This window comes from Gopherus flavomarginatus, chromosome 4, assembly GCF_025201925.1.
Source record: "Gopherus flavomarginatus isolate rGopFla2 chromosome 4, rGopFla2.mat.asm, whole genome shotgun sequence".
Classification (NCBI taxonomy): Eukaryota; Metazoa; Chordata; order Testudines; family Testudinidae; genus Gopherus; species Gopherus flavomarginatus.
The window spans coordinates 114,428,806-114,449,011 of NC_066620.1; the positions used below are offsets into that span (position 1 = coordinate 114,428,806).

The 20,206-nt window shown below is 44.2% G+C and overlaps 1 protein-coding gene across 12 annotated transcripts in view; it reads right to left on the bottom strand.

The window, feature by feature from the left end:
* EYA4 (EYA transcriptional coactivator and phosphatase 4) overlaps window positions 1–20,206 on the bottom strand; it is a 243,987-nt gene that overhangs the window by 44,176 nt on the left and 179,605 nt on the right. For 8 of the 12 annotated variants that reach the window (XM_050949624.1, XM_050949614.1, XM_050949623.1 and 5 more), the window contains 5 exons: window positions 7,666–7,732; window positions 5,183–5,325; window positions 4,910–5,053; window positions 3,500–3,579; window positions 3,068–3,251 (listed from right to left, as the gene is read on the bottom strand). In XM_050949624.1, the coding sequence (XP_050805581.1) occupies window positions 3,068–3,251; window positions 3,500–3,579; window positions 4,910–5,053; window positions 5,183–5,325; window positions 7,666–7,732 (618 nt within the window). The remainder of the gene's footprint in view (window positions 1–3,067; window positions 3,252–3,499; window positions 3,580–4,909; window positions 5,054–5,182; window positions 5,326–7,665; window positions 7,733–20,206) is intronic. The other 4 variants (XM_050949625.1, XM_050949620.1, XM_050949619.1 and 1 more) reach the window with 2 other exon arrangements.

Here is a 20,206-nt window from a genome sequence, read left to right on the forward strand (position 1 = left end):
CCAATCCTTTACCGTTGTAACTGTTTTCCTGACCTGCAGTCATGCGGCTTCTTGTAGCTTATATCAATCAATGGTAAGAGTAAGTGCCTGTTTTTATGTTTTTCATCTGGTTATCTCTCTTTATTCAATAAATACTGTCATAATTAGGATTTGCTTGTTGAGTTTGGAGTCACAGCTGTTTGATTAGATTAAGGCAGGAAAAGAAGCCTCGTCCTCCTGATCAGACAGCATTGGAGAGTGAAGCACCTGGATGCATCTATCTTAGATTTTAAATGACACAGTCCATGTTTCTCCAGCCAACAAATCTCTTTAGATAGAATGTGCTGATCCAGGCCACTGTAGTGCTAAGATGTGACCTAGGGTATCAGTAATGTTCACAAGCTCTAAACTATGGCTAAGCATTCAGAATGCAGCACTCCAATCATGCAAGTGTATTTTTAAAGTAACACACAAGAACACAGGCATGCAATGTATTTTCGAAATGGGTGTTGCACCATGCACACAGTGTCGCATGACTCATTCAGCGCTTCACAGAAATGGGAAGTGCATGGGCAGATTTACAAGTTCAGATGCATAAGCTAAAAGGGAGACATGCTCATGTGTTTAAACATAAACTTTCTTACTATTTCACTATACAGGAACTCCTCACTTAAGTTGTCCAGGTTAACGTTGTTTCAATGTTAAGTTGCTGATCAATTAGGGAACATGCTCGTTTGAAGTTGTGAAATGCTCTCTTCTAACGACTTTGGCAGCTGCCTGTTTTGTCCACTGCTTGCAGGAAGAGCAGCCCGTTGCATTACTTACATCTACTGGCTAGCATTCTTGTCAATTTCACGGAGCTGTGAAATTGACAAGAAAGCCAGCTCCCGGCTCCCCAGCTGAGCCACTCAGACTCCTGGCTCCCCACAGTGAGCCTGCTGCTCCCCAGGATCCTGGCTTCCCACTCTAGCCCGGCTGTCACCCAGGGTCCCCGGGCTCTTGGCTCCCCGCTGGAAGCATTGCAGTCAACTGGACTCTGGGTGTGGATCTCCCCACCAGGAGCCTGGCTGCCCCCTGGGGTCTCGGCTCCCCACTGGGAGCACAGCTGCGCTCAGCGGGGAGCTTTGTGCCCACACTCCAGTTGGCTGCGGTGCTCCTGATGGAGGGGAGAAGGACTCCTGGTGGGGAGATCTGTGCCCAGTGTCTGGTCCGCTGCCTCATTCCCGATGGGGAACAGGGAGCCAAGAGGGGAGGGGCAGCCCGGTGGGATGTCAGGCTACTAGCAAGGAGCTGTGTGGAGCTGACAGCCTTGGCTCTCAGCCCCCTGCACTGTCCCTCTGAAGTTAGTGGAAGCGTTCCTGGTGAGAACACGCATCACAGATAGAAGAAAGGCAGTGTGGACATGTAAGTCAGCCTAACCTAGGACAACTTAAGTCTATAATGTAGACATGCTCTGAGTTTCCCCATCTGTAAAACAGGGATTCTGGGACTAGTCCCCTTTGTAAAACACTTTGAGATCTATGGATGAAGAGCTAGGTATTATTATTAGTATTATTATTATTATTATTAGGTGTCAGTCATACAAGATCTCAGCCCCATTCTGTTACTAAATCTTTGCTGAGAACTGAAGAGGGATTGCCTTTTTGAGTGTGAATTATAGGGGTCCTGCTACAACACAATAGTTCTGGACACTCAAAGATGCATACAGTAACTCCTCACTTGTAGTTATGTTCCTGAAAAATGCGACTTTAAGTGAAATGATGTTAAGTGAATCCAATTTCCCCATGAGAACTAATGTAAATGGAGGGCGTTAGGTTTCAGGGAAAATTTTTTTTTTGCCAGACAAAAGGCATTATATACATTTTAAACAAGAAATTTAATACAGTTATAAGTTTTAAACAATTTTAAACAAGCAATTTAATACTACGCTGGGGGGAGTAGTATGCACGTGCTGTGTGTTTACAAACATAATGTACATACAGTACAGTACTATAGTTGGCAGGTGCCTCTGCCTTACCCTACACAGGCACTGGAGATGAGGCAGGCAAGGAGGCTGAAGGCACTGTAGGCTAAGAGAAGCACGTTGCGCAGCAGTGGCAGCTTCCCCTACTCTGCAAGCACAGGAGCGCGGGGTGAGGGGCTCAACCCTCAGCCCGCCCACTCCCCTCCTTCCCACAATCCCCCATCCTTGACCTGACTCTTCTCCCCCTCACTTCCTCCCTCTTTACTTCCCACGCTGCATCCTCACTCCTCCCCCTCCCTCCCCTCCCTTCTAAACGCTGCAAGCCAGCTGATTGCCACTGGCAGGAGGCAGGGGAGAGGCGCTCCAAGTCCTCACTCCTCCTCCCTCCCTCCTGCCTGGGGCAATCAGCTGGCTTGCGGTGTTTAGGGGGCAGGAGGGAGGGGGAAGAGCGAGGACTCGGCATGCAAGCTCCTCCTCCCTCGCCCCCACCTCCTGCCCAGAGCAATCATCTGGCTTGTGGTGTTGAGGAGGCAGGGGAGGGAGGGGGAGCCTGCATGCCCAGTCCTCACTCCTCCCCCCTCTCACCCCCAAAACACCGCAAACCAACTGATTGCTGCGGGCAGGAGACGGGGGGGGGGAGGCGCTGATCCACGGGGTCTGCCGGTGGGTGGGAGGTGCTGTGAGGAGCGGGGGACATAGGGAGGCTGCCAGCTGTGGAAATAGCAGGCAGCCAAACAATGTAAGAGTGGAGCATTGTACAACTTTAAAAAAGCATGTTCCCTAATTGATCAGCAACATAACAACGAAACAATGTTAACCGGGATGACTTAACGTGAGGAGTTACTGTACTTGATTGTTGAGTCTTTTCTCATTTCCACAATGATACATATATCAGTTTGCCAAAATTACTTGGTTGTGGTTTAATATATAACCTGAATATACGTTTGTTTGTTTTTTAAATATCTCATGATTGTTTTCATAATAATTTTTCTAGAGACACTAAGACGAGTTTAAAAGTTTATGCTCATCCCAATTTGGTTAAAAAATTACCTATGTTGAAAAATTACCCAATTTCTGCTTTCACGCATCTAATCTGATGGGATGAAATACACAAAAGTTTTTCACCTGGATGAAGGTCTGTACCTGGTTGACTATTCAGGCCAGGGAGAGATTCCTGTAGCTGATAGGTTGATGATGATGAAGACGTGCCATCAGCTGTGCTGTTTGAGGTCATATATGCTCCATATGTTGATGCTGAATAATACTGTGCATACTGGTTTTGGCCAAAAGCTGTGTAGGATGGATAATCCTGGAAAAAGTAAAGGCAATTTATTAAGTGAACCCATTTCTTTATCATGTATTTTAAATGAAAAGGTTGATTAAATTTTCTCATGAAGATTGCAATATGTGGTTAGATATTAAAGTACACTGCTGTCCTATCAAACACTGAATCACAATAGTCCTGTTTTAACCTAAATTGGTCAAATTATGCAATTGCCTGATCACTTAAAATATTTTCTTATTCTGTAGCATATATAAAAGTATCAATATTCATACCTGTTGTGAACTACTGAAGTTTGTAGAATTCGAGACTGAATTATTTGCATAAATAGTAGATGAAGGTGTAAAACTAGAACCTAAATTTAAAGGAGACAGTTTGTTACAAGAACCTATTTGTGTATTGAAAACATTTTTCATATTACAACACAGACAAATCAGAAACACAAATAACTGAGATTCTGACTTCGAAATTTAAAATATAATGAATGCTCAACAGAAATAAAAAACTGCTTCCAGATTTATATTTTCCCTTTTCATATTGTTCAAGAAAACTTGGAAAATACGTAGTTTTGTTCATGAAAATCTTATCACACTTACTACAGTGCCTCAACCACTCCCTTGTTTCTTTTCTTTGTTCTTTCTCTCCTTATGTATATTCATTGCTTAGTTCACCTTCACTTGCAATCATCCAGTCTCAGCATAAAACAGTTCAAATCCCGTCTCCCACTCAGGTAAAAGGGGGGCTTGAACCAAGGATTTTTCACATCCTAGATGAATACCCTATCCATTGGGTTAAGAATTGAAGGAAGCAGACATTTCTCCATTGTTTTGTGTAAGCTCGCCTATAGGCAGGCAAGCTAGTTAGGAGGAGGAACATCTACCTTCCCCGGTTTCTGCATCACTCTGGGGCTTAGGCAGCTGCATGCTTGGAATGGGGCTGCAGTGCAAATGTGAAAGGCAGTAACCTAGATCCCAAGGGAACTTTTACTGCAACAAAAATTTGAAGTGCCAAGTGAGTTTAGGCACCTACAGGATGTAGTGGCAGCTGAGCAGGGATTTTGTGAAGCCTAGTGGGACCTGATTCTGGGATTTCGGCACCTGAAGTGGCAATCAGGTACGTAAGTCCTTTTGTGAATCTAGCCCTTTGTTCCTATTGATTTCAATGGGAATTAAGTAACTAACCTGCTTGGACTCTTTTGAAAATCTCACTAGGTGCCTATCTGCATCTTTAAACCCTTAGATACTGGCCCTGAGTCTTTTGATAACTGTTTCTTACAAAGAAATGCACATCATAATGCTACATTAAAAGATAATACCTTGCATGAAGTCAGATATCAGCCTGCATATACATTTCATTTATTTTAATGCAACATAGGCACCTAAATACCAGGGCCACCCAGGGGCGGGGGGGAAGTGGGGCAATTTGCCTCAGGCCCTACAGGGGCCCCCATGAGAATATAGTATTCTATAGTATTGCAACTTTTTTTTTATAGAAGGGGCCCCGGAAATTACTTTGTCCCAGGCCCCCTGAATCCTCTGGGCAGCCCTGCTAAATACCTTTGAACATCTGAACCTAAAGGCCTACTTCAGATATTCCTACTCACATTTTTTATGAGTGAACAACACCTCACTCATAAGTAGTGCCTCTGAAATGAAAGATGGAAAATGATGATGGTGGTTACTGACCTGGCATTTGATAAGAATACGGTGTTTGGCCGGGCTGTGGTGTGGAAAACCCCGGACTGTAACTGAGGCACCCGCTCTGCAGTGGTGACTGTGTTTGCGAAAGCCCACTTTCCGTCTTGATGCCTGGCAACATTACACCCAAATCTGTGTGAGAAATTAATTTTCAATCGATTCTTTAAAATATTTTCTTGCAGATGGGGAGAAAAGTAAAGAATGTTCAGGTTGACAATCTTACTTCTAGTTAAGAAGGAATAACAACGAGAGGTAAAATACCGTAAGTAGGTAAGCTGTAAGGCTGTCCAGTCTGTGAGTAGGCTGTATAGACTGCAGGCTGTTGCATTCCTGAATACTGGGTCTGTCCAGAATAGGCAGACATTGATTGAGCTGCTGGTGTAGAAAGAATGTGTGGATAGGGCCTAAATATTAGGAAAAATAGCATTATTGTGGCAACAAATACTTTGCATGTTGATTCAAGCAATAAAAGAAAAAGGTTTCAAGAAGTCAATAAACAGTTTTCTTTGTCAACAATTATTCTTCTGGAATCCAATCTAACCTTACTGAAGTAAATGGAGAGACTCTCTGGGTCACATTCTCTGGTGCAGCATGGATGTTTTGTACCATATCACCAGCATAATATAATCTTAAAGCTGCTGTATCCAGCCCTAGGTGGATCATCCCACTGTTAACATAGCTCTATAGGGTTTTGCGCCCCACCCCTCTTGGAGCAATGAGCATTTGGCATAAGTCAATCAGAGGTGTCCTCAGGCTGCTCTAACACAGTGAAGGAGAACTGTCCTAGACACAGTGGCAGCAGGATCAGGGAAGTACAAACGTGAGCACCAAGATACACAACCTTGTACTATGTGCAGTTCAGCTGTAGCTGAGGATCTGGCCCTCTGACTTCAATGGGAGAGGGATCGAGCCCATAGCGTGGCATTAAAAATGCCTACAGTAATACTTCAACAAGATGGGCTCTCAACATTTGGAAAATTTGAGTTACAGAAAAAAGAATGGAAATAAAAGTAATCTTTTGTTTATGAATACTGAAGTTTTACAGGAAGAGTGAATAAAATCAAGTTTACAAATTTTACCCTCCAGAGTTGCAAAAATGTATTCAGAAATATTTGTCTTGGAAAGTCAAATAAGATTTTATGGACCAAGAGTGATCAAACACACTCTGAAGAATTATTGTAACTGAAACCTAGCCATTAAAAGCCATGACTAAATATCAAATACTAATTTCTTTTGCTTTTTTTTTTAACTACTTCAGCATAGTTGGCAGCAGTTGCTATCAGAAAAAAAAGATTATACTTGAATTTAGATGCCAAAAATTATTACAGTAAATTAAAAATTCAGTAAGACCTTGTAATATATTTGGACAAGAATATCTGATGCACTGTTAGCCAAATCCCCTCGTAAGTGAAATTAGAAAGACTACACTTAGTTCATTGTGGTTTGCAGTGTTGTTGTAGTTGCCTGAAGAAGAGCTCTGTGTAAGCTCGAAAGCGTTTCTTTCACCAATAGAAGTTCGTCCAATAAAAGATATTACCTCATTCACCTTGTCTCGCTAACATGCAGTGTTGTGTAGCCGTGTTGGTCCCAGGATATTAAAGTCTCTCTCTAATATGCATAGTTTTGACATTTACTTGTCATCTTATTACATATTTGTTATATAATGATGTGAATACAAATTTACCAAAACAAAGTAGCTTAAGAAAGCATAACCTGCTAATGTTTCAACGTTTTCATTTTAGAAACATAATGCCAAATTTTCAAACATAGCCTCCTACCTGGCCCTGTCATGTATGCAGAAGCAAACAAACTTCACACTGCAATCAGGAACATGTGTGCACAAAACTGGTAGTGCCACATGCAAATGAGTATGCTGCCAACTCTAGTGATTTTATGTCAAATCTCACAATGTTTGGTGTTTTGTTAAAGTCCCAGCTCTCTGAAGTCATGTGACTACATGAGAATCTCAATTTTAAGTGGGGGAAGGGAGTAAGAATCTAGTCCAGGGTTTCTCAAACAGGGGTCGCTGCTTCTGTTGGGAAAGCCTCTGGTGGGCTGGGCCAGTGTGTTTACCTGCCCCGTCCGCAGGTCCAGCCGATCGTGGCTCCCACTGGCCACAGTTCGCTGCTCCGGGCCAATGGGAGCTGCTGGAAGCGGTGCGGGCCAAGGAACTTACTGGCCGTCACTTCCAGCAGCTCCCATTGGCCCAGAGCCGCGATCAGCCGGACTTGCAGATGGGGCAGGTAAACACACTGGCCCAACCCACCAGGGGCTTTCCCTACACAAGCAGCGACCTGTTTGAGAAACTCTGCACTAGTACTTATGCATTCAAGTACTCATTTTGCACATGGAATTGTGTTTTTTCCCAATCAAGTGCCTGTTTCCATGCGTTTCAGCATATTCTGTCAGCACAACTTACATGCACACGTTTGAGAACTTGACCACTAGGGTTCAATCTTGCCCTTACATGTGTGCACAAAATCAATTATATATGTTGTGCAACAATAGATAACTGCACATCTAAGAGCCAGACCAAGATCTTCAACAACTGTGTGAGAGATAAAAATAGAGAAATGATGCTAACGGGGATCAGTATCAAGTCTTAAATTCTTAACTATGTACCCATTCATTACTACTTTTACTTATTTATTGTGTATTAACACTTGTTGAAAACTTTGAACAACAGAATTGCCTGAAGTCTTGGTCATTCGCTATGGTAGGCTAGAAAAGATATGGTCACTAACTTGGAGGGATATATCTGCGGCGAGTACTGATGTGCTGATCTTGGACTGTAGCCACTACTTGTTATTACTGCAAAACAGAAAACAAGAGTGCAATACTTAACAAAAACAAAAATGGATTTAATTCACATACCAAAACCTTTGCAGAGATAATGAATGCTAAAATATTACATTTGAAGAGTATCTAACTAAAATGGGACAACCTTTCATCAAGGATAAACTACTACATTTTTAATATGCAAACTGAAAACATATAGTAAACTCCCAAGTAACTCAGGTTGTAAAAATTATTGTCTCCCAGTATCAGCATGCAGCACCTTTTAAATTTGATTTATATATTTCTGCATATATTTTAGAGGCAAACAATTCACACATAATATTAGATCCACAAGCCATGAAGCTGTCACTAATGGAAACTTACTATAATGTATTACAAAATTGCTATTTAAAAAAGCTTTAATAAAAAGTATTATATAGGAAATGAAAAAATTATAAAATCTCCTTTAAAAACCCCCGACACTTGGAAGTTTGAATACAATTTGGAATTTGAAAAATATTTTTTCTTTTTTAGTGAATTTTGCAATCATGAAAGATATCAAATTGATAGCCCGGGAAAATAAATTCACCTCAGATCAGTTAGAACTGATCAGTTAGTTGGCAATATTTTTATTTGAAATGTAAGTAAAACAAATCCCAGTTCAGTCGCCATCAACCTTTTATATGCCTATACTATTAGCAACTGTATTCTTCCGAAAAACCTTACAGAAGGATAGTCATATCTATTAAAATTTCCAATCAAAAGCAGCACCCAAATTGGACTAATTCCAAGAATTTGGACGTTTCATTTTCCTTGAACCATCTGTCTTGACTAAGACAGATGTATTCCAAATATATGTACTCTGAAGTGTTGAACCAATCCCTTCAGAGCAAATCCATATTGAGCAAATATACAGAGTGTCTTTATTAGGCCATCTGCTGTTCATTCACTGTTCAAAAGATTAAAGAAGTACGCAACGAAGCACTGGAATTTCTGTAGTCTAATCAATCATAGCTGTACTTCAAAGTATACACTTCCTGAGTTGTTCATAATGGTACTGCAAACCAACTTTTAGAATTGTATAAGTGACAAATAGGTTTGGGTTCCTATATATTTTATGAAATATGATATATTTCTACATCCAAGTCTAATGAATGCCTTTAAGATCTACTGCTTTAAACACATGCAGAACTTCATAGTTTTTAAGCTATTTTAAACTTATTTAGAACATTTAGGAAAATGTAGAAAAAGGAAAAGAATTAATTCCTCTTAAATGCGCATTAGGTTAGCTTGAAAACTAGGAAATATTGGACAATAATTTCTAGACTCTGTGCAATCAGTTTCAATTTGAAAGTTGCACAGCATATACATCAAAGCAAACTACTTATAAAACTATAAAGGGTTCTCTCTCTTATTTACTAAACTCCTGGAAGATAATTACTCTTCCTCACAACACCTCAATGCTCTTTATGAAGACAAAACAGTTAAACAAGATGATCCTGCAGATTCTCAGGTCAACAAACTTCAATGATCCACTAATTGCATCTCTGCAGTTTTTTGACCAGTAATGTAATTAGATGAAATATCAGGCCATTTCTTTTTCTCTTATTTACTGAACTGTATTTTGAGAAGTGGAAGAGCCAGCTAATTGACCAACTTTGAAAAACAAAACAGGTTATCGTACTACTGTAACTGGTATAAAGTAAACTTTACAACAGCTAAAGTGGATGGACTGTTTTTCTTATCAAATCACTCATAGTGAAATTAGCATTTTTACAGCAAAATGCATGATGTAATTAAACAACTCTGCACACTCATTTCTCTGTTTTGTGCATTCAGAAAGATTTAAGAAAATATTTTTGAACTTGTCTTGTTTTCATATTTTCATTTTCTTTACATTTCACCTTAATGACTGTACAAATAGTATTGCACTAATAGTTTTCCTTCTTTCATGGACCTAAATTGATCTCTATTGAGATGGGAAAAAAATATATCTTTTATTTGCATATAGTTTATAATATTAGATACCTCAACACATCACTGAATGTTCTGAAGACATTGAATCATGGACGTAGGTAGGCTAAGTAACTTATGTTCTATTCACCATTACTCTCATCCTCCATTCTCAAACCCTTCTGATAGTTTGTTACGCCAATTTGTATATGTTGAATTAGATTGTAAGAACTTTGGGGAACATATTTTATGTATCTGTATATCACCTAGCACAAAGGGACTCTGACCCTGACCAAGTCCTCTGGGTGCTATTAAGGTTACCTGACATTTTCAGTTATAAAAACCTGTTTTCAGCTGCTTATAACTTTGCCAAACTTTAACTGCTTGGGCTGAAAATCTCTATGCTTGATGTCTGTCTCAGGATGAATTTTTTTTTTAAAAAGGTCAGCCAAAATGCTCCAAGAATGAGGCGAGGGAAAAAGAGTTGTTTTGCCCATGTTAAAACATTCTGGGGACCCTGTTTTAGTGTCCCCATGTTTTGGAGCAGGGACTAGAAACGTCACTTTTGTGCGAGGGATGTTGTTTTGCTGTCACTGTGAAAATCCATCCAAATTTTGCCAAGTTATAAGCCTTTCAAAAATCACAGTGCACACAGATGCAATAGCAACCTTTTACATGTTAGTAGCTAAATTCCCTGACCATTACTCTGCAATGAGAATGATCCAGTCCTACTGTGGGTTTGGACTGCTGCAGAGCTGGGTTGGGACACCTGAAATGAGGGCAGAGAGACTGGGCCCAGGCAGCATGGTGGAGGAAGCTGCCTGCTTCGAGGGCAGAGGAGACAAAAGCTGGATATGCAGGGAGGGGAGAAGAGGAGTAGTTTGGGGGGTAGGGAGGGAGAAAGGGAAATTGGGGCTGGGAGTTTGGGTGCGGGGAGGAGAGACTGAGGCCGACAGCCAGTGTGGCAGGAGGCAAGAGATAAGCGGAGAGGGTGTAGAGGGGAGGCAGATCTGAAAAGGATCTAAGGGGTAGGGGGAGAACTGGGACTGACTGGGCAAAGAGACTGGGGAAGGACCTGGGGGTGGGAGGGGAGGAAAAATTGGGACAGAGTCAGTGGGGATGGGAATGAGTGTGAAATAATGTTTGGATGCCAGCGTCGGGGAGACAGATGAGTTCAGAAGTCAGACGCGGGAAATTGAGAATGGCTGGGCAAGGAGACTGGAACTGGGAGTCAGGGGAGGAAATTGGAGGGGTAACACTAGGATTTGTGGGGCAAGGATTCTGGGGCTGGGATGAGCAGCCTGAGGAGTGGAGCCTGGGACTGACTAGATGAGAGGAATAGGACTGGGACAAGGACCCAGGGGAGGGTAACAGGACAGGACAGGGACAGGTTGGAGGGGATGGGGCAAAAGAGGGTCACACTTGGGGGGCCCAGGCAGACGAGTCTGTGCCCATTACAGCATACTCTCCTTCAGAGCCATGAATGGAACCCAAGAGTCTTGAGTCTCAACCTTCCTCTGCTGTCAGCAAATATTTGAGAAACCCACTGGCAGTGTGTCCCATCCATCTCTAGTGTTGATCCACACAGACAATGACAACCTACTACTGCATGAGTTATGCCGTTAGCTCAAGTGGCAGAGATCTGTGTGGTGGATCTAAGGGTTCCACCTTGCTCATGACCCATGTAGGTGTAAATATGATGCCATATGATGAAATATCTAATTTTTCAGCTTACTGGTTAAAAACCAAGGAAATTACACACAAAAAAAATAAATTAACAACATTATTATGATTTCAAATCCAAACACTCCAAAAATGCCAGAGTTGAAGTTGCCTGTGCAACCGTAATCCAGCCTCCTTGTGTATGTACATTCTGATACAGGGTTTACTTATGTGATGCAATATTTTTTCCACAGGACACCTGCCTCATTTAGTGCACAGGATCAACTAATTGGGGGGTGAACCAGGGATGTGTAGTGATGGAGACTGTTATGCATAGAACCCCCTGATTTTTTTGTTGCAGAATTTGGAAGGTACAGAGTGAGTGAGGCAGGAGATTGCAGGAAGATCTCTGGGTTAAGACAGCTGAATGATGCTCTGGAGAACTAGATTCTACTTCTGTTTCTGCCACAGAGTTCTTGTGATGCTGGGCAGGGTTTGAATAGCATGCAGAAAATAGGGCCTGGGGCCACAAATTGAACAATGAGGGAAACACAAAACATTGAAACACTGCTCATTAAGTGAGCACTATCCATTCAGTGCACTGAATGAGGCAGGGATCCAGTGGGAAAAAGTAGTATGTGATCTTCTAATGAAAGACTGTACGATAATGCATATGCACAAGGGGGACAAACTGAGATTGTGCAGGCAAACTTAATTCTCCATTTCCTAACTTTTGAATGCTCGATTTTGCAACTGTAATAATGTTCTTATAACTCAGTTTTTTGTGTGGATAATAAATATTACTAAAAAGAGATGAAGATGGAAAGCCTAGAAGTTGCTTGCTACTCCATTAAAACTGTTCATAATTCTCAAATTCACCTAACTTTCCAAGCAACTTAAACACAAAACTGTGTGCTGAACTAACACTGCAGTCAAGGCAAATTTGTCAAAGCAAGAAAATTCAGAGTTAAAATTTCTCAGTGTCCTGCAGCCCCATGTACAGTACATTGGTATTGTACAATATAGTCCTCTACAGTATCACAGAGTTTCCTGGATTTTATAAAATATTAAATACCAAAAACAATTCTTTATATATACATCATCCTATTGTAGTAGAAGTGGTGTGCAAAATTATTTGTATACTTAGTTACGCCATGCTGAGGAGAGAAATATTTTCTCAGTGGTAACTTCACAGAGCATTGTAGAATCCTCAGAGAGATTACATGGTACATATTGTAATACCAAAGGCTGAATTAAGGGGTCTGTGAGAGTTTAACTCTAAATTTACTAGAACTGAGTGGCTTTTCTTTCCCTATTAACATTAGTTTATTGAGTCTGAGATGTGACATTTCCTATTTATTTTAATATGGCCTTTATGCTATTTAACTTTTACTTGGCTCTAATGTAGCATATATAAGTTTGTAATTATGAGATCAAAAAGTTAATGACTGAAGTCAAGTTCACAGGTATTTTTTATTGTAAAATAGTTCTGAAAAGTAACTAGCATGCATGCTTGCTGGCAAGTTTCATCACAGTATGATTTCAAAGAGTCTAAATGTTAACCTTTGAAAATGAGGATTTATTACAGAATCATCTATACAGTCTCAACTGTCATTACATTATAAACCCAATCCTGCCCTGGTATATACGACGGAGCAGTCTGTCTGTTCATCACTTCCAGTGTTCAATACAGTCATGAAGCAGCAGTGGATACACTACATTCTGCAGGGCTTGTTCAGCTTCCTTCTCAGCTCCAATGCACTGCCTATAGTCTACTGTCTGTAGGTCAGGAAAATAGCGTGTAACCCCAAGCAAAGATAGTACACGATGGTGGAGACTCAGACTGGTGTCAGCACTGGGAGTTCATCAGTCACTTCACTCTGGCCTCAGTTCAGGAAAGCTTTTAAACACATGCTTAAGTCCATCCTTACTCAACAAAGCATTTAAGCACACACATAAGGTTAAGCATTGATTAAGTCCCTTTAATGGGGCTTAAGTGTGTGTTTAAGTGCTGAATCAGGGTTCCTGAGAGTAGGAAATACTCCTGACTGTGGTCTGATGTCACCTACTTATATCTATTCATGTAAATTTAACAGATTAGATCAGTGGTCCCCAACTTTTTCGTCTGGCAGGTGCTAGACGAAGGACCGTGGCGGCGGTCGAGCATCTGCCGAAATGCCACTGAATTTCTGCGGCATTTCGGCGGTGATGCCTCTCGATGATGTCGCAGAAATTCGGCAGCATTTCGGCGGATGCTTGACCGCCAGCCAGGACACGGGCGCATTTAGATGCCCTCGTGGGTGCCATGGCACCCACGGGCACCGCATTGGGGACCCCTGGATTAGATGGTTTCAACTCACAGACCTGGGCATTTTATCAATCCATAGAATTATGGATTTTTCCCTTCCTCTTCACCCTCCCACACATATCCCCTTGCTGGAGCTGGCTATCTGTGGCTGCCAAGTCTGCATCCATAGGGAACCTTTGCTCCAGAAGAGGTATTTAAACTAGGATCGACGGGGACAGATGAGCAAAGCCCACATGTAAGTGGAGAATATGGAGACTTGGGAGATGGGTCGGAAATAGGAGGGAGCATGGGCTATAATGGCAGAGAGAAAGGAGGGTCAAGGCAAAACTGGGAGGCAAGATCAAATCAGTATCTTAGATGCCTATATACAAATGCGAGAAGTATGGGTAATAAGCAGGAAGAACTGGAAGCGCTAATAAATAAATACAACTATGACATTGTTGGCATCACCGAAATTTGGTGGGATTATACACGATTGGAATGTTGGTATGGATGGGTACAGCTTGCTCAGGAAGAATAGACAGGGAAAAAACGGAGGAAGTGTTGCCTTATACATTAAAAATGTACACACTTGGACTGAGGTGGAGATGGACATAGGAGACGGAAGTGTTGAGAGTCTCTAGGTTAGGCTAAAAGGGGTGAAAAATAAGGGTGATATCATGCTAGGAGTCTACTACAGGCCACCTAACCAGGTGGAAGAGGCTTTTTTTAAATCAACTAACAAAATCATCCAAAGCCCAAAATTTGGTGGTGATGGGGGCTTCAATCATCCAGATATATGTTGGGAAAATAACACAGTGGGGCACAGACCATTCAATAAGTTCTTGGACTGCATTGCAGACAACTTTTTATTTCAGAAGGTTGAAAAAGCTACTGGGGGGAAGCTGTTCTAGATTTGATTTTAACAAATAGGGAGGAACTCATTGAGAATTTGAAAGCGGAAGGCAGCTCGGGTGAAAGTGATCATGAAATCATAGCGTTCACAATTCTAAGGAAGGGTAGACGGGAGTACAGCAAAATAGAGACAGTGGATATCAGGAAGGCGGATTTTGGTAAGCTCAGAGAGCTGATAGGTAAGGTCCCATGGGAATCAAGACTGAGGGGAAAGTTTTTCAAAGGAACACTATTAAGGGCCCAAAAGCAAGCTATGCTGCGGGGTACGAAAGATAGAAAATGTGGCAAAAGACCACCTTGGCTTAACCATGAGATATTGTATGATCTAAAAACTAAAAAGGAGTCATATAAAAAATGGAAACTAGGACAAATAACAAAGGATGAATATAGGCAAACAACACAGGAATGTAGAGGCAAGATTAGAAAGGCAAAGGCACAAAATGAGCTCAAAGTAGCTACAGGAATAAAGGGAAACAAGACGACTTTTATCAATACATTAGAAGCAAGAGAAAGACCAAGGACAGGTTAGGCTCACTGCTCAGTGAGGAGGGAGAAACAGTAACAGGAAACTTGGAAATGCAGAGATGCTTAATGACTTCTTTGGCCTTGGCTACACTGGCACTTTACAGCGCTGCAACTTTCGCGCTCAGGGGTGTGAAAAAACACCTCCCTGAGCGCTGCAAAATACAGCGCTGTAAAGCCTCAGTGTAATCAGTGCCGCAGCGCTGGGAGCACGGCTCCCAGCGCTGCAAGCTACACCCGTAGAGGATGTGGTTTACGTGCAGCGCTGGGAGAGCTCTCTCCCAGCGCTGACGCTCCGACCACACTTACACTTCGGCAGCGCTTTGAAATTTCAAGTGTAGCCATACCCTTTTTTTCAGTCTTCACTGAGAAGTCTGAAGGAATGCCTAACATACTGAGTGCTAATGGGAAGGGAGTAGGTTTAGAAGATATAAAAAAAGAACTAGTTAAAAATCTCTTAGGCCTTGGCTACACTTGGAGGTCTGCAGCACTGGGAGTTACAGCTGTCTTCGTACAGCTGTGTAGGGAAAGCGCTGGAGTGTGGCCACACTGACAGCTACCAGCGCTGCAGTGTGGCCACATTTGCAGCATTTGCAGTGCTGTTGGGAGTGTGCATTTTGGGCAGCTATCCCACAGAGCACCTCGTCCCATTTTGGCGCTGTGGGTTGTGGGAAGGGGACGGAAGGGTGCGGGTCATTCTGCTTCCTGTCCCAATGCCCCGTGATGCATCGCTTTGCATCCCAGCAGTCCCTGTTTTTCTGTCCACCTTTGGCACCATTGTGACTCTCCCAACGGTTTCTGTGCAGTGCGATTTCTGTGGGAAATGGAGCCCGAACTGCTGAGGATTTTGCTGGTGAGTGTCGCCAGCACATCACATTTGGCAGTTGAGCTATTCCTTAAGCTCCAAAGTGATGAGGAGTCTGACAATGATTGCGAGTCGCCTGACGCGTACGACATGACATTGCTTGTGGCTTTCACAGAAATGCTCAGCACCGTGGAACGCCGCTTTTGGGCTCGAGAAACAAGCACTGAGTGGTGGGATCACATCGTCATGGAAGTCTGGGATGACGAGCAGTGGCTGCAGAACTTTCGGATGAGAAAAGCCACTTCCATGGGACTATGGGCTGAGCTTGCCCCCACCCTGCGGTGCAAGGACACGAGATTGAGAGCTGCCCTGCCGGTGGAGAAGCGGGTGGCTATTGCAATGTGGAAGCTGGTACCTCCAGACAGCTACCGATCGGTTGGGAACCAGTTTGGAGTGGGAAAGTCGACCGTTTGAGTCATTTTGATGCAAGTTTTCAGGGCCATTAATTGCATACTACTAAGAACCATGACTCTGGGGAACATGCAGGACATTGTGGATGGCTTTGCACAAATGGGTTTCCCTAACTGTGAAGGGGCGATAGATGGGACGCATATTCCTATTCTAGCACCACACCACCTAGAATGTGAGTACATTAATCGGAAGGGGTATTTCTCTATGGTTCTCCAGGTGCTTGTGGATCACCGTGGGCGTTGCATTGACATTAGCCCAGGCTGGGCTGGAAAGGTGCATGATGCACTCATCTTTCGGAACACGGGCCTGTTCAGGAAGCTGCACGCAGGGACTTTTTTCCCAGACTGGAAGATCACAGTAGGGGACGTTGAAATGCCCATTGTGATCCTTGGAGACCCCGCCTACCCGTTAATGCCTTGGCTCATGAAACCGTATACAGGGAAGCTTGACAAGAGCAAGGACCGTTTCAACTACAGGCTGAGCTGGTACCGAATGACTGTGGAGTGTGCTTTTGGCCATTTAAAAGGGCGCTGGCGATCTCTGTATGGGAAGCTAGACTTGGGGGAAAGAAGCATCCCTGCGGTTATATCCGTGTGCTGTACCCTCCATAATATTTGTGAAACATTCAGGCAGGTATGAACCTCTGAGGTTCTACGCCTGGAGGCCAAATTTGCACAGCCAGAGAGCAGGGCTACTAGAAAGGCCCAGCACAGGGCTTCAAGGATCAGGGATGCCTTGAGGGACGAATCTGAGGCTGAAAACCAACAGTAATGTTTGGTGCCTTGCACGAGAGTGAAGTGCAGTGGTTACAATCTTAGTAGAAATCTGTTTTTCCTAAGCTGATTTGCAGTGACTGTTTCTTTCCTGGGCTAAGGTATCTTTGACTTTCTGCAATAATAAAGACTGTTTTCAAAGTCAAGAATTCATTTACTGAAAAGAATATAACTTTATTGACAGACACACAACATTTTGGGAACCTAAAAGGGCAGGGGGTGGGGTGGGGAACTGTACAGTCACAGTTTGAATATGTCCTGTCTAGAGTGCTGTGCAATGACTGCTGCACTTCAGGATGCCTATACTGCATGGTGATGGGGGTTGAATGCAGAGGGTAAGGGCTGTAGTTCTCAGGGCTGGTTGGTGAACGTACAGGTGTTGGAGGCAGCTGGTGGTGGTAAGAGCCTGGATGCTGGGGAAGGGGGTTTTGAGCTGACATTGGGGCACAAGGGAAAGAGCTTTGGGACGGAGGAGGGGCAGTGCAGTAGTGCTCTTCCTGCATGGCTACGAGCGCCTGGATAGAGTCCGCTTGGGGTGCCAGGATGCTTATCAGCTGCTTTGTGCTTTTCTTCCTGGCTCCTGCATTTCTCTGGTGGATCCTGCTTTCCCTTTCCCTCCAGTCCTGCACTTTTTGATTCTCTCTGGCAGAGTGATCCATAACTGTTTGCGGCAGGTCGTCTTTGCTTTTTCGTGGCTTCTTCCACAGGTTTTGGAGTCTTTGAGCTGCTGTTAACACGGGCAGCTGAGAACTCAAGGTCGCTTGTGGAAGGAAAAAAAGGCAAGTTAACAGAGGGCAACATTGTTTATATCTCAGACAGTTATTCCCAGACAGTGAAGGAGTTTACAGTCTTCACAATAGCATAATTTTCCCATACCAAATAGAGCGCACATAACCCACAGGAGCCCTGAAATGGTGAGTAAGGGGAACTGATTGCTTCAGGGTTGTGCTGGGCTTTCTGTGCATTGGGGAAAGCAAACAGCTGCGAGGGGCACCTACACTGAACACTCTCCCAACATTTCCCACAGGAGTTAATCCTTGAAGATATCTTGCTGCTGCGGGTCACCTGGGAAGAGCGAGAGGGTCTTCTACAGCAATGCGGATTCCGCCCTGGCCCCTATGCAGCTTGCCTGTGTGCAGCAATGGTCCCCACACCCCTCACGGCACAGTGGTGCAGACGCGTTAGCCTGACTGGGACAAGGACCACAGTGGCTCTCCCTATAAACTTGCGGAAGCGCATTGCCCACGCTCTGGCTGAAACTTTTGAAGAGATTACTGAGGCCGATTACCGCAACGTGATAGACCACATCAATGGGCTATTCCACATCTAGGCATGCATGCATGCAGCCCTAACCCTCCTTCCTCTCCCGAAACATTTCCATCCTGAAAATAAAAGCCGCTTACCAGGAACCCGCTCCTCTGCTTGTCCTTCACCAAGTATCGGCTGCTGCGACTGGCTGCCTTCCTCCTGGCTTGAGAAGAGCTCCTGGCTGCATGCCTCCTGGGACTCCGGGGTGATTTCCCCCACCCCAGTACCCTCACTCTCGGTTTTCTCCTCCCCCTCCTTCTCCTCCGCCTCCATCTCCCCGCCCCGCTCTGAAGTGTCCATCGTGGTCCTCGGATTGGCGGTGGGGTCACCACCAAGTATCGCGTCCAGCTCTTTGTAAAAACGGCAGGTCGTGGGGACAGCACCAGAGTGGCAGTTTCCCTCACGGGCTTTGCAATAGGCACTCTGCGGCTCCTTCACTTTAACCCTGCACTGCACCGCGTCCCGGTCATGGCCCCTTTCCAGCATGGCCCTTGATATCTGCCCATAGGTATCGTAATTCCTACGGCTGGAGCGCAGCTGTGACTGCACAGCTTCCTCACCTCAAACACTGATGAGGTCCAGCAACTCGCCATTGCTCCATGCTGGGGCTCGTTTGGCGCGTGGAGGCACGGTCACCTGGAAAGATTCACTGATTGCACTCCACACCAGGCTGAGCAAACAGGAAGGAGATTTTTAAAATTCCCGGGGCATTTAAAGGGCGGGTCACCTTAGACCAGGGCAGTAGAGTTTGAACTGATGAGCAGAGTGGCTGAGCAGGCATTCTGGGATACCTCCGAATATCTCTGGAGGCCAATAACAGCGCTTTTGGTGGCCACACTGGCGGAGCAGCGCTGCATCACCAGCACTGCAGTTGTTATTCCCCAGGCAGAGGAGTACAGCCAGCACTGTATCCAGGGAGATACAGCGCTGTATGTGCCTTGCAAGTGTGGACGGTGAGTAAGTTGCAGCGCTGTAAAGCCACCACCAGCACTGCAACTCTCCAGTGTAGCCAAGGCCTTAGGGCTTGGCTACACTGGAGAGTTGTAGCGCTGGTGAGGGGGTTACAGCACTGCAACTCAGGATGTGGCCACACTTGCAAAGCACAGCAAGCGCTGCAGCTCCCTGGTTGCAGCGCTGGCTGTACACCTGGTCTGCCTCGGGTGTAGCGATTCCAGCGCTGGTGATGCAGCGCTGGTCAGCAAGTGTGGACACCACCAGCGCTCTTATTGGCCTCCGGGGTATAAGGAGGTATCCCAGAATTCCTGTCCACAACAAACCAGAAGAATGGCTGAACTCCGATCTCCCCATAGCTACTTGCTAAAAAACAAACACAGCTGCTCTTTGCTCCAGCGAGCGAGCCAGCGAAGGCAGGAGAATTGGTTTGGAATGTTCAAAGCTGTTTGCTTGAGGAGAGAGGGGGGAGGGGTAATGTTGAGCAACTGTTTATGTGGTCTGACAGCTATTTAGCAGTGCATAATTAGAATTTAGTGAATAAGAGACAGGTGGGGGAAAGGTCAAAACTTTTAAAATGATTGAAGGTAGGCACTGTGTTTCTTCCAGTCCTTAGAACTTGCAAGGCAGGGAGCTAAGAACAGTGTCAGCTCCAAAAATCCACTCTCTCTGTCTCCCCCACGCTCCCTGTCACACTCCACCCCACCCCCCTCTTTTGAAAAGCACGTTGGAGCCACTTGAATGCTGGGATAGCTGCCCACAATGCACCACTCCCAACAACAGTTTCTCCCAACAGCGCTGCAAGTGCTGCAAATGTGGCCACACTGCAGCGCTGGCCCTACACAGCTGTACGAACACAG